At 36.2% G+C, this 13,224-nt stretch overlaps 1 protein-coding gene across 1 annotated transcript in view; it reads right to left on the reverse strand.

Moving 5' to 3' along the window:
• The window catches only part of Cpd (carboxypeptidase D), a 72,081-nt gene that overhangs the window by 34,752 nt on the left and 24,105 nt on the right, over nt 1–13,224 (reverse strand). The window contains exons 3-7 of the mRNA XM_026388811.2: nt 6,579–6,721; nt 5,541–5,710; nt 4,355–4,707; nt 3,343–3,534; nt 976–1,143 (exon numbers count right to left, since the gene is read on the reverse strand). Coding sequence (XP_026244596.2) covers nt 976–1,143; nt 3,343–3,534; nt 4,355–4,707; nt 5,541–5,710; nt 6,579–6,721 — 1,026 coding nt within the window. The remainder of the gene's footprint in view (nt 1–975; nt 1,144–3,342; nt 3,535–4,354; nt 4,708–5,540; nt 5,711–6,578; nt 6,722–13,224) is intronic.

Consider the following 13,224-nt stretch of genomic DNA (forward strand, 5'->3'; position numbering starts at 1 on the left):
CATCAGTACTTGATTTCTTTTCATGCCAAATAATAATCCTTTGTGACTATATCACATTTTATCCATTTCTCAGTTAATGGTTGTTTGGGTTGTTTCTACTTTTTAGTTATTATAAATAATGCTCAATGAACATTAACGTACAAGTTTGTGTACATGTTTTTAGTTCTCTTAGGTATTGATACCTTTGTCCTTATTCACACAATTGTAGCTAAACTTTATGATAATTTTCAATGTTGGCCTCTCATTCTATTCAACTGATCTATTCCGACTGAATGATGTGGAGGTACATAAGCTTGGACCCTCCTACATGAGAACGAGGTCACTATGCCATAGTTAATGATATATACATACATACATTATCTATCTATCTATATCTATATATATATATACACATACACACACATAAACACACACACACACACACATATATATATAGCAAGTGAAAGATAAAAGAATGTCAAAATGTAAGCTTACATTGAAGAGTTTATGAAATTCTAGAAAGAAAATAAGACTAAACATTTGGATCTATTAGTGTTCGATGTTTATGAACGACAAAGCATGTTATCAAGTTTCAAGTGTGAGAAATAAATATAAAACATCTGAAGAACTGCTAGAGAAAGAGGATGGGGGAGGATCATGACAAGAGAGTAGGGGTGAAGAGGAGGGAGGATGGAAAGAGGAAGAAAAAAGCAGAGAGATGAGGAGAGAAGAGAAAGGAAAAGAGAAATGTGGAAGAGTAAAAGGTTGTAGAGGGAAAAGGAAGAAGAAGGGGAGGAAGGAGAAAAATAAGGCAGGGAAAAAGTCAGGAAATTGGCCTAAAAAGTAATGAGAAAATATCGTTATTGCTATCTGCCATGGAAGCAGTAACAGAATATTCATTTTAAGAAAACCTAAGACTATAAACAGATAAAATTTCACCATGGTTTTCAAATGCTCTCAAGAAGAACTAATTAATGGACTATAAAGTTTCCATACCTCCATGCAGGTTTGCAGACAGGACAAATGGATAGGACTTCATCCAGCTCATGACAGCAATAGTTTCTGGTTGGGTAGGATCTGTGATCTGAACAAATTGGTCCGGGAAATTTCGGTTCAGGTCAAAGTTGTTGCTGTTGTTTCTGCCAATTCCACTTCCTGAATCTCCTGTGGGATAAAAGAATAAAATTTAAGTCATGATACTTACATTTTAATCCAACCCATACTGCTTCAGCTATCTTAATTCAAAGGTAACTATGAACACACCAGGTATCACTATTATCAATCCCACTGTGTTTAAAATAGATTTTTTTTAAGAATACAGCATAAAAAAGATATATCTCTTCCAGATGTTTTGAACAGAACAGTAAAACTACCATCCTTTCATTTCTGCCCTTTGGTGATACTTTGAAAGAAAAAAAAATCCAATTACACAAATTATGTTAAAAGCATTGCTCAACTGTCAATAATCCACACATAATGACATGATCACAATGTTGAGGGAGTATTACTGATCAGAGGGGGACTCTATTGTACTTTTAATACAGCTCACTAAGACATTGTAAAGAAACAGATCAAATGAAAACTTTGATAAGCTTACATTAAAATAATACAAATTTAAAGTTAGTACACAGTTGGAAATTTAATGTGATGAAGAAAAAGGTTCAATTTACACTTAACAGCGCATATTCCATTTTAATAGGAAATGAGAACTCTGTCATTAAGATGAGAAAAAAAAATTACATGTGAATGGCAAAGAGTTGCACCTTTCAGAAAGCGGGTAGAGGGCATGTGGGAGGAATCTGTGATGCTGATAAAGAATGAGTTCCTTAGGGAGTTAATCTGAATAATATGTAAGGATTAATCCCAGCCTATTTTTTCAAGACAGCATCTAAGTAATAACAACCAGCTTATTCTCCCAGTGGACAGATCAGCGCTAATAGTCATGTGCCTGCATATTCATAGTGTGGGGCCAATTCTACTCACAAGTATCACTTCCTAGAAGTAATTGTAGGAGAGTAAAATATCCAAATCCAAATAGATTTATAGGGCATATTTCAAGTTAGTTATTCAGAGAAACTGCATAGAAGCTCTGAAAACTGTCCTTTTAAAAAAAGAAATTTACATCTATCTACATTAGTAAACAGCAAATGCATGCAACAGCTTTTCTGATAACCCCAAGATTAGAGATATGACACTTGGCCCAGAGGTGACCAGAGGTGGCTTTTACATGGGAGAATTTATCTGTGTAACAAACAACCCTCTCTGTGTAAATCCTCCCCTCAACCTTCCATTGCCTGCAGTCACTTCCATTCCAAGAAGGCCTGTTGTATAGCTATATATAAGCTTCAACAGCCTAGCCTGCATTTGAATCTCAAATGCCATTGTCAGTTTATAATAGACTAAAATTATCAAACCTTCAGAGAGAAAAGAGAAAATATGAAACTTCCCTACAGAATCATGGGCTAGGAAAAGATAGATTCTCACTCTACTACTGTTCTGCCTAAGACAGTGTCTGTAAACCTCTCCAAGACCTTACCATACTGCCCCCAGGAAAGGTGCACCTGCCTAGAGGAAGGAAAGGTGGGCTCCACAAATGGGAAGTCAATAATTTAGCAGATTTAGAATATGTGTAAGGAGCCCAACACCGAGGCACATACCTGTAATCCCAGCAACTCAGGAGGCTGATGCTAGAGGATTGCAAGTCCAAGGCCAGACTCTACAAATTAGCAAGGCTCTAAGAAAATTAGCAAGACCCTGTCTCATAGTGAAATATAAAAAAAGGCTGGGAATGTAGCTTAGTGGTAAGCCCCTGGATTCAATCCCCAATACCCCAAAATAATAAAAAGAATATGCCTAAGAAACAGAACAGGGTCAATAACAGAGCTTCAAGTATATCTGGTTTGATTTTTCACTTAAAAATAAAGTTATTAATTCAATAATAAGAACTACTGTTTAAAATACAACAATTTGATCTTGTACTATTTTTAACACATAAGAACCATTGCCAAAATGAAATAAAAATATTATTAAACATAAATTTGATCACATAATGAACAGTCTGGCCCATCTTACAAGAATATAAGAGCTAAAGGGACTGGGTTGTGGCTCAGTGTAGAGCGCTTGCCTGGCATGTGTGAGGCCCTAGGTTCCATCCTTAGCACTACATATAAATAAACAAATAAAGTAAAAAATCCACTGGCAAATAAAAAAATATAATAAAAAAAGAATATAAGAGGTAAAACCACTTACAAGAATAAAAACAGGCAGAAATTACAAGGAAATAAGTTCAATTCTCTTCTATTTCAAAGTAATCATGCTATGTGATAACCTAAAGATTACCATTAATATTCAGGTATTTTTTACCTTCCTGAGATTTCTCATACCCATCAGGGTTCATGGATGGCATAAGGTGAATTCTAGTGCTTCGAACCAAATCTGTTACTTCAGGGTCTGTTCCAAAGTTCTTACAAAGGTATTCGATGAGGTTCAATAGCAGTTCTCTTCCAACTACTTCATTTCCATGCATGTTTCCAATGTACTTAAATTCTGGTTCACCTGAAAACAAAGCAATTTTATGGAAGATTTTTTTCCCTTTTCAGTTATCACAGACTTTCTATTTTATACCCAATATGTATAAAAATCCTGAGCCAAATCAGGTGTGGTGGTGTGAGCTTGTAATCCCAGCAACTCAGAAGGCTGAGGCTATTTAGTGAGACCCTGCCTCAAAATAAATAAATAAATAAATTTAACAGGTATTTTTGGCAAAAGAAAAATCTTTACATCTTACAAAACATCTTCCTTACTAACATGTATGTCTGAGCAGATTTAAATCATATGAGGTTCATACACACACACATGTGCATATAAAAAATACTATTAGAAAAAGAAATTAAATCTCTGTACATATTAAATCCAGTGTCTAGTATAGACTCTCAAATGGATTTTCTTCTTTTCTGGCAAAATACTGGCTATACTTTTTTCTTTTTTGATTATGTTTTTTAATTCCAAAGGCTTTGTGCATGCCAAGCACACACTTGCTCACTGAGTTATAATCCAACTGCCCTCCCCCCACAGTAGTACAAATTTGGTTAATGTAGTTTGTAATTGTGTTCTAAGACAGGCTAAGGGAGCACCATGTGGCAGTCATTTTCAGAGTCCCCAGTTTCTTCTACTTTTTTGTATCTAGTCAGTCTTTTTGTATCTAGCAATGCTTTTTACACACATGATCTTCTTTTCAAACTTATAAAATTCTTTTTCCTCCCTATCTTACCATTATGCTTCACGCTGTTAAATGACCTTTCTGGTCAAAGCATGACAACATAAACCAAAAACTTTGAGAGGCACTGAAATTATGATTAAAGACCATACCAGTTACCTGGTTCATGGACACCTGGGTTATCGGATATCTCCATCACATAGAGTTCTCTTGACTCTACTGATTTTCCTAATGAATACAGACGAGTAATATTAGGATATTCATTGGCAAATCTTCTCAAGAAGATTTCCATATCAGGGAAATGGTGGTGGTGAAAGTCTTTGGGCTGAATTGGTTCGTGAGAAGATGATGTTCCACGAGGAACATTAAGTAGAGCAACAGAACTAGCAGTTGCTATAGTCTCAGTCGTGTCGGGAATTAATGAAACAACAGCAGTTGGCCGAAGGGCAAAATCCACCTCTGTAGCTGGTCCTTCTTTCACTATTATGTCATTAATTGTCAACGGCATATATCTGAAAAAAATATTTGAAAAAGGAGATGGCTTGGAGTTAAGACACACGATACTTTAACAATCTAAAAACAGTACTTCTGACTACTCTTGCACTTAGAGGTCTATCAAAACTCAAAACTAAATACAGATAAATGTGCAAATTTAAGAGCTTTAGCATGTTATATCATAGAGAATCTTAGATTAATAGAGAATCTTAGTTTAAGATTTTAAAGAATTATTTTTCTTATCAACCTTTTCAGGTACTATACACTCAACTGCTTACCAAAAAAAAAAAAAAATCACATTCAAGGGAAAGAATATGCTTATTACTCCATTGTAACTCTTGCTACACTCCTCAAAGGCATCAATTATCTAATTTTTTGCCATGCTTTATCAAACTGACATCCTGACCTCTTTTCCTCAGTAAATTTCAAAATTAAATGAAAAGTTATCAATTAAATCCTTATGAAAGTGAATTTTCAGAAAGGTGTCCAAGGGAGGTGGGATACCACTCCTCTGGTATATTAGAAAGCTAATGACATTCTTCAAATGTCATTTTCAGAGTCCCCAGTTTCTTCTACTTTTTTTTTTCATCTAGTCAGTCTTGAGGCAATGCTTTACACACATGATCTTCTTTTCAAACTTATAAAATTCTTTTTCCTCCCTATCTTACCATTATGCTTCACTATGTGACATAACACTCCATGATAGTATTCTTATATAAAAGGAGAAAAATGAGACAATAAGGAAAAATAAAAGCCAGATACAGTGAGTAACATGTATAAGACTAGCTTTCTGTCTTTGTATAAATTAGAGGCTTGACATTTTAATTAAGAGTCTAGTTTAAATTCTTACCCAGGTGAAACTACTGTAAGATTATAAGTTCCAGGAACAAGTAATCTGTGGAAATCACCAAATCTGCCTGTTGTGATATTATGATTAATACCAGCCACTGATATGGTTGCATTCTCTAACTCAGCTCCTGTTACCGAATCTGTAACAAATCCTTTTATTCCAATGTGGACCTAAAAAATAAGAATCAAAGTTCATAGTCAATTTGGAAGGCAAGAGAATATAACACCTCTTTTCCTGATGCCAGAATTTCTAAAAGTCAGGATTACTCTTTTTATCTTTCCAAAATATTTTTCAATACGTTTGAAATAAAATACAGATGAGAAAGTATTAAATCCCAAAGTCATAAATGTCTGGACTCCACTAAGCACTAAGGTGCGTTTGAAGTTCCCTCTCTTCAAAGTCAGGCTTCTAATTTTCTCAACAAAGTATAATTTCTGGTATATCCAATAGTTGTATTAGCTTGTCTGCTTTTTTTTTTTTTTTTGTGGTGGTGCTGGGTCAGATTGAACCCATGGCATGTAATGTAAGCACTCTACCAACTGAGCTATATCCCTAGTCTAGTATTTAAATTGATCTAATATCCATGATTCATACAGTGGTAAAGGCTCTCCAGCAAATATGAACACATGACATTGTAATAACCTGTATAATTGTATAAATTTATGGAGTTTTTGGAAGGGCTTTTTGGTGCTTGGGATCAAACTCAAGGCTACAAAGCATGCCAAGCACACACTTGCTCACTGAGTTATAATCCAACTGCCCTTCCCCTACCAGTAGTACAAATTTGGTTAATCTAGTTTGAAATAGTGTTCTAAGACAGGCTAAGGGAGCACCATGTGGCAGAGAACTAGGAGTGGGGGACAGAACTACAATGTGTTGTATGAGATTATGATTTAATAATCTCTAAAAATTATCTCCAATCCTAATAAAACAGATACAATAAATGATACCTAATAAAGATTGGCATTCATATGTAACCAAATTTCTCCCTTATTTAATCCATTATTTCTGTACCCCAGGCTTCCAGTCAGCTATTACCTTTTCAATCAATGTGATCAGAGACTCACGATTGTTCTCCCATTCCTGTCGAAGCTGAGAAGCAGGTGGGTATTTGCAACAAGACAGTTCTAATGTAATCTCAAAACAGTTGGCCCATATGTAATTGTAATCTTGCATACCACCTGTAACATAAAGAAAAAAACAAACATACCTAATGAAGGAAAGGAATTCTACCCTCCAAAAGATTGAAGAAATTAAATCACCCTTCTCTTGCCATATATAAATTTTCTTTTCATTAAGCTGCTTGAAATTGGAGAAGCTTCTTCAATTGTAAAGGATGTCAAGGAGGAAGGTTAGTTGGATTATACATTGAAAAGGAATGTACATAAAGGAACTATATTTAACTAGTAGGATGAACAGTTATGAAGAGTATGACTATATCAGTTAATAACAATATTGATAACAGCTCTACATTTGAGTGTTACACACATGATCTTCTTTTCAAACTTATAAAATTATGCTGGACCTGTCCCTAAAAGCTTGACATGTATTAACATTTAATCTTTACAACAATTAAATGAGGTAGGTATTACTATTTTGTGATTTTTACAGATGTGAGAAGTAAGGTACAAAGATGTTAAGATTTATACCAGAATGACACTGAAGGGTGCACATGATCTTAAAGTTGTGAAGAATATTCATGCCAAAGAATCATTAAGTATCCTACTATTTGAATTGTACTCCCCTTTATCAAGGTGGCAAGAGAAAAAAGAAAGTAACTAGGATGGTACAGCTATATAAATCAGGTAAAAATAAGACACAATGAACCCTTTCAGAGTGTGTTTAATGGGAGATGGAATTAAAAGGGAAATAAACACCCATGGTCAATCATCTTCACCACCTTTATACCTATACAAGCCCACATACTCGTTTTGTAGAAAGTCTTTTACCTTATTATTCCTGTCACTTGATTTTCTCACATTTTATTTTAGGTGGATAAAGACTAGAGTGGAAAAGGAAAGGGCCATAAATTTACTATGATCTCTGAACTTGCTCCTGAAATGTGGCTATAATATCAGATGGTTTCCAATGCCCCCCCTTTTTTTGGTACTGGGGATTAAATTCAGGGGCACTCAACCACTGAGCCACATCCCCAGCCCTATTTTGTATTTTACTTAGAGACAGGGTCTCACTGAGTTGCTTTGCACCTTGCTGTTGCCGAGGCTGGCTTTGAACTTGCCATCCTCCTGCCTCAGCCTCCCAAGCCACTGGGATTACAGAGGTGCCACATGCTGGCTCCAATGCCCTTTTTTTTGCATATGAAATAATCCCTGACCTTAGTCACTTCCTTCCACTATCCCTGAAAGATGCCTTGAGAGCCTATTTTGGTTCATTCAATGTCCACTACTCATCAAAATCCTCCTCTGTACCTGTGCCTGGCAAGGCAGACTTCCTTTTTCCCCAGATCATCCCCAGATATTCTTCCCCCTCTGATAGGGCATAGTACAAATGTGGGTTTTGAGGGTCATATTTTTCTATTACCAGCACATTTCAGGCAATGATAACAAGATCCTTCAGATCAGAAGAAGGAGAGTAATTTCCCTTTCATGGACAGGTACTCTTAAGTCATAGATTCTTCTTCCACTTACTGGCTGAGAACCCTTTGGCATTAACACGAGTCTTTATTTATTTATCTGCAAGTAAGCATTAGATGAACACAAAGGATGCTTCTAACTCTCAGATTCTAAGATGTTTAAAAATACATGCTGGTTTGATTATAAGGGAAAAGGCAGGAGAGAACATTTGATAAAAAGATAATTCCGAAACCCGTTTGGAGAGAAAAGTCAATGTCACAGTCTAGAGCACAGCCTACAAGGAATTCATCACAGAACAAAGGCTTAGAGAGCAGAAAAGAGCAAACGATATAGCACAATTGACAAAACTTGGTCAGAAATGAAATAGCAACAATATTGGAGCCTAAACTCTCAATCTCATTTCTATTGAGGTTTCATTAAACACTTTGAGACACACCTGCTTTTGAACTGTGTCTATCTTACCTAATAAATATGCCTGATTTCACTGACATATTCATAGAATAAATATAGCCAAGGGGAAAAAGCTAGGTTAAAAGTAAAGAATCAAAAACTAGTAAAGGAGGGACTGGGGTTGTGGCTCAGCAGTAAAGCGCCTGCCTAGTGTGTGCTAGGCACTAGGTTTGATCCTCAGCACCACATATGAAAAATAAAGGTATTGTGTCCACCTACAACTAAAAAGATATTTAAAAAACAAAACTAGTAAAGGAGAATTTGAGCAAAGAAACTTTTAAAAATCCAGGACTTTATGAACTCCAACAAATGCCATTTGGAAAAAGAAATACAAAGAAGGAAACTGAACACATTCCCAAAGTTACCTGAGCAGGATCACCCAATGCTGACGTGATATCAGGTATGAAATCTCAGAATAATTAAAGGAGATTATCCGATTCCATTCATGTTTATCCATGTTAATCAAGTACTTAAAAATGAGGCCAAATTTTTGTTTACCATCAAGAGAAACAGATAACATTAACATGAGAATAGAGGGCCATGATAACTGTCATAAAACAGTGTGAATATGATTAATGCCAGTGGATACAATATATAATAATATATAATTAGTAATTAAGTGTATAATAATTGTACATTTAAAATTATTAAAATGATTATTATTATATTATTTTACTTTATATAGTTTTTAAAAATAGTAATTGAGGTACTATGGGCCTATACCAGTAGTCGAGTAGTTTTAGGGTTGAGGGAAGACCTAGAAAGGTTACTTGGAGGAGACTTTCTTTTTAATTTAGTTAGGTCTTAAAGAAAGATGAGTAAAACCATATGAGCCAAAAAAAAAAAAAAAAAAAAAAGATGCAGAGGATCAGGAGAATTCCAGTTGGAGGAAATGGCTTGTAAAAGTGCAGAATAGGAGGGTCTGGCATATGTTGATAAATATCTGTGAGACTGATAAGCCACAGTATTAGGGCAGGAGCACAGGGCTGTAGGGATATAGTAAAAGGTCAGGCTGGAAAAGCAAGCAGGGTCTAAGAGACTAGAAATAAAGGCTTCCTTGCCTTTCCAAAGCACTGGGCAGTGGGAGGGGGAGACAGACAGATTTTGGTTGTTTTCAATAGGGAAGTAGCATGATGGATAGAAAGTTGTATAGTCTGGATATGAGAGAGATGGGAAACAAAAAATCCACTTAGGCAGTTTTAACAGTAGACCAAATAAATAGTAATTAGGCCTAAAATGAAGTGGTGGTGATAACTGTGTAGTAAGGGAGGGAAGGATCAAGTTGAAATACTGACATGGTTATAAGTTATAGGAGTTGAGAGAGGAAAGGAGTTGACATAAGTTATAGGAGTTGAGAGAGGAAAGGAATCGACATTCTACCTGATTAGTTAAACTAATGATTATGCCATTAACAAAGAAAAGTAAGTTGGGCTTGGAATGTGGTTCAGTGGTAGAGTGCTTGCCCAGCATGTGCAAGGCCCTGGCTCCAACCTCCAACCCCTTCCTCCTCACCACCACTCCCCTCAAAAAAAAGAGAGAAGCAAGGTTTGGAAGAGTAACTGAGAGGAGACGGGGAATAACTATTTTTGTTTGGGGCATGTTGAGTTTGAGGTATTTGCAGAACACTTAGATAGAAATATCCAAGAAGGAATTTTTTAAGTACAAATTTAGATCCCTGGGGAAATAAAGTCTTTCTCTAGAAATGATAATTCAAGACTACAAAGTTCAATTTTCTTTCTTTTTTTTTTAAATATTTTCTTTAGTTGTAGTTGGACACAACACCTTTATTTTATTTAGTTATTTGTATGTGGTGCCAAGGATGGAACCCAGTGCCTTGCACGTGCTAGGTGAGCACTCTACCACTGAGCCACAACCACAGCCCCTCAATTTTCTTTAAGTAAATATTTACTGAGCACTGATCACACGTCAGGCATCATTCTAGGTGCATGGGGACACAGTGTTGAAGAAAACAAAGTAAGTCTCTGCTCTCACATACCTTAAATTCATAAATATATCTATATTTTTCATACATATGTGTATGAAAAATATCAGATAATAAGATTTTCAGAAAAATTTTAAAGAGTGATGTGACAGCTAGCAACCAGTGGCAACTAGAGATTAGGTGGTCAGGAAAAGCCTTTCTGAGAAGGTAATATTAAGTAAGCCAAGATCTGAAAAACAAGACAGAGCCAGCCAGACTAAAGTCAGAGAGAACATTCAATCAAAGGGGTCAAAAACACACACACAAAAAAAAACTTGGCAAGTTTGAGGAATGGAGAGAAGGCTACTGTGGCTCATAGTAGAGGACAAAGGAAAAAATGGTACTCTGAGGTTGAGAGATATGGGCAAAACAAGATCACACAGGGCTATAGGGACTATTAAAGGGTTATTGTTTTGGTATTATTGTGTTAACGAGCACATAGCATAAAATTTATGGGCATCCATCATATTTAAGCATGCATTACAATAATGTTAGCTACTGCCATGCTTTGGATTTGGTTCGTCCCAAAAGGTTTCATGCACTGGAAACTTACTTTGTTCCTAATGTGACAATGTGAGAAGTGATTGAATCTTTAAGAAGTGATATCTAAATTGGGTGTAGTGGTGCACCCATTTAATTCCATCTACTCAGGAGGCTGCAGCAGGAGGTTCACCAAGTTTGAGGCCAGCTTCAGCAACTTAGTGAGACCCTGTTGTAAAATAAAATAAGGGGCTGGGGATATACCTCAGTGGTAGACCACCTGCCTAACATGTACAAGGTCCTGGGTTCAATCCCAGGTACACCAAAAAAAACACAAAACCCAACAGAGGTGGGGTCTAGAGGAAGATAACTAGGTCACTGGGGTCACTGCCCTTGGAAGAGATTAATGTAGTTCTCATGGAACCCCAATTAGGTCTTTTTTTGCAGGGGGATACCAGGGATTGAACTCAGGTACTCGACCACTAAGCCACATCCCCAACCCTATTTTGTGTTTTATTTAGAGACAGGGTCTCACTGAGTTGCTTAGCCCTCACTGTTGCTGAGGCTGGCTTTGAACTTGTGATCCTTCTGCCTCAGCCTCCTGAGCTGCTGGGATTACAGGTGTGCACCACTGTGCCTGGTCCCAATTAAGTCTTGATAGTTGAAATAAAGCAGGGCCATCTGCTATCAAGTAACTGACTACATATGGCTGGTTCCCTTTTGATTTTTCTGCCATTTATAAAACTCAGCTAAGGGGGCTCTCACCAGAAGCCAAACTGATGGGGGTCAGCCAACCTTAGACCTTTAGCCTCCAAAGATGTAAGCTCAATAAACTTTTTCCATATCTGGTTTCAAGTAGTTTGAAATAGCAAAAGAAAACAGAATAATGCAACTATATTCACATTGTTGTACAAAAGAGTCCTATAACTTGCAAAACTGAAGCACTGTGCCCACTGAACAATTTTTCTTTTCCTTCTCTCCTCAGTCCCTGGCAACCCCCATTCTACTTTCTAAGAGTTTGACTACTGTAGATACCTTATTCCAAGAGTTTGACTACCGTAGATACCTTATATAAATACAAACACAAAGAATTTTGTCTCCTTGTGCCTGGCTTATTTCACTTACCATTACTGGTCACAATAAATTTTCACTGTGTCTAAGACATTATACTAAGATTCTGGGAATTTATAAATAAAATGTCTTCTATCCAGCATTTAAAGTCTTTGTGAAGAAGCAAAACAGCACATAAAAATAACAATTTTGCTGCTGGGCATGGTAGTGCATTCCTGTTAATCCCAGCAACTGGGGAGGCTGAGGCACAAGGATACAAGTTTGAAGACAGCCTCAGCATCTTAGCAAGACTCTGTCTCAAAATTTTAAAAATTTATCAAAAAGGATTGGGGATATAAGCTCAGTGGAAAAGTGCCCCTGGGTTCAATCCCCAGGAACCCACCCCCTAATTTTTTCCTCAGAGCAATGTAAATATGAAAATATTTTTTCTTTGTATTTTTTGCCTATGTAAAATTTAATAGTTATGTTATTGCAAACATGGCCAGCTTACACTTCAATTATGCCAGCAGTCAGTGAAGCAGACGACTTTTAACACTATAATAATCAGGTTTGAGTCCTAGCTTTCTTTTGTCTGTCCCTTAATTGTTTTACTTCAATAAAACTTAGGAAGTACTAGCTAAGAGGTAGCAAGAAGTTTACAATAACATTCTAGAGTATTACCCAACCTGATTTTTATATGTAACTTTAACAGGCTGATAAACTAGCTAACTCCATTCAATGACACATACAAACATATCCCTAGGGTAATAGTAGGAAGGAAGGATAGAAGCCTTTTTAAAATAAGAATTCAGGAGAATGAAGCAGGAGGATTGCAAGTTTAAGGCAAGCCTCGGTAACTTAGTAAGACCCTTATCAAAATAAAAAGGGGTTGGAAATATAGCTCAGTAATAAAGCAATCCTGGTTCAATGCCCAATATTCCCCCCCAAAAAAATTGAATCCAAGAAAATTTATTTAGTGGCCTCTAGTCCTATAGATCACGTTATAAATATTGGTTTTTTTTTTAAACATACAACCCTATAAACAGTCCAAAACTAAAAGTTAGATTTTGGAGATAAGTCTCTTTGTAGGTCCTATAGATTGAGGAAATATTACAGTGAATAATATATC

Source organism: Urocitellus parryii, chromosome 7 (genome assembly GCF_045843805.1).
Source record: "Urocitellus parryii isolate mUroPar1 chromosome 7, mUroPar1.hap1, whole genome shotgun sequence".
In the NCBI taxonomy this organism is placed as follows: domain Eukaryota; kingdom Metazoa; phylum Chordata; class Mammalia; order Rodentia; family Sciuridae; genus Urocitellus; species Urocitellus parryii.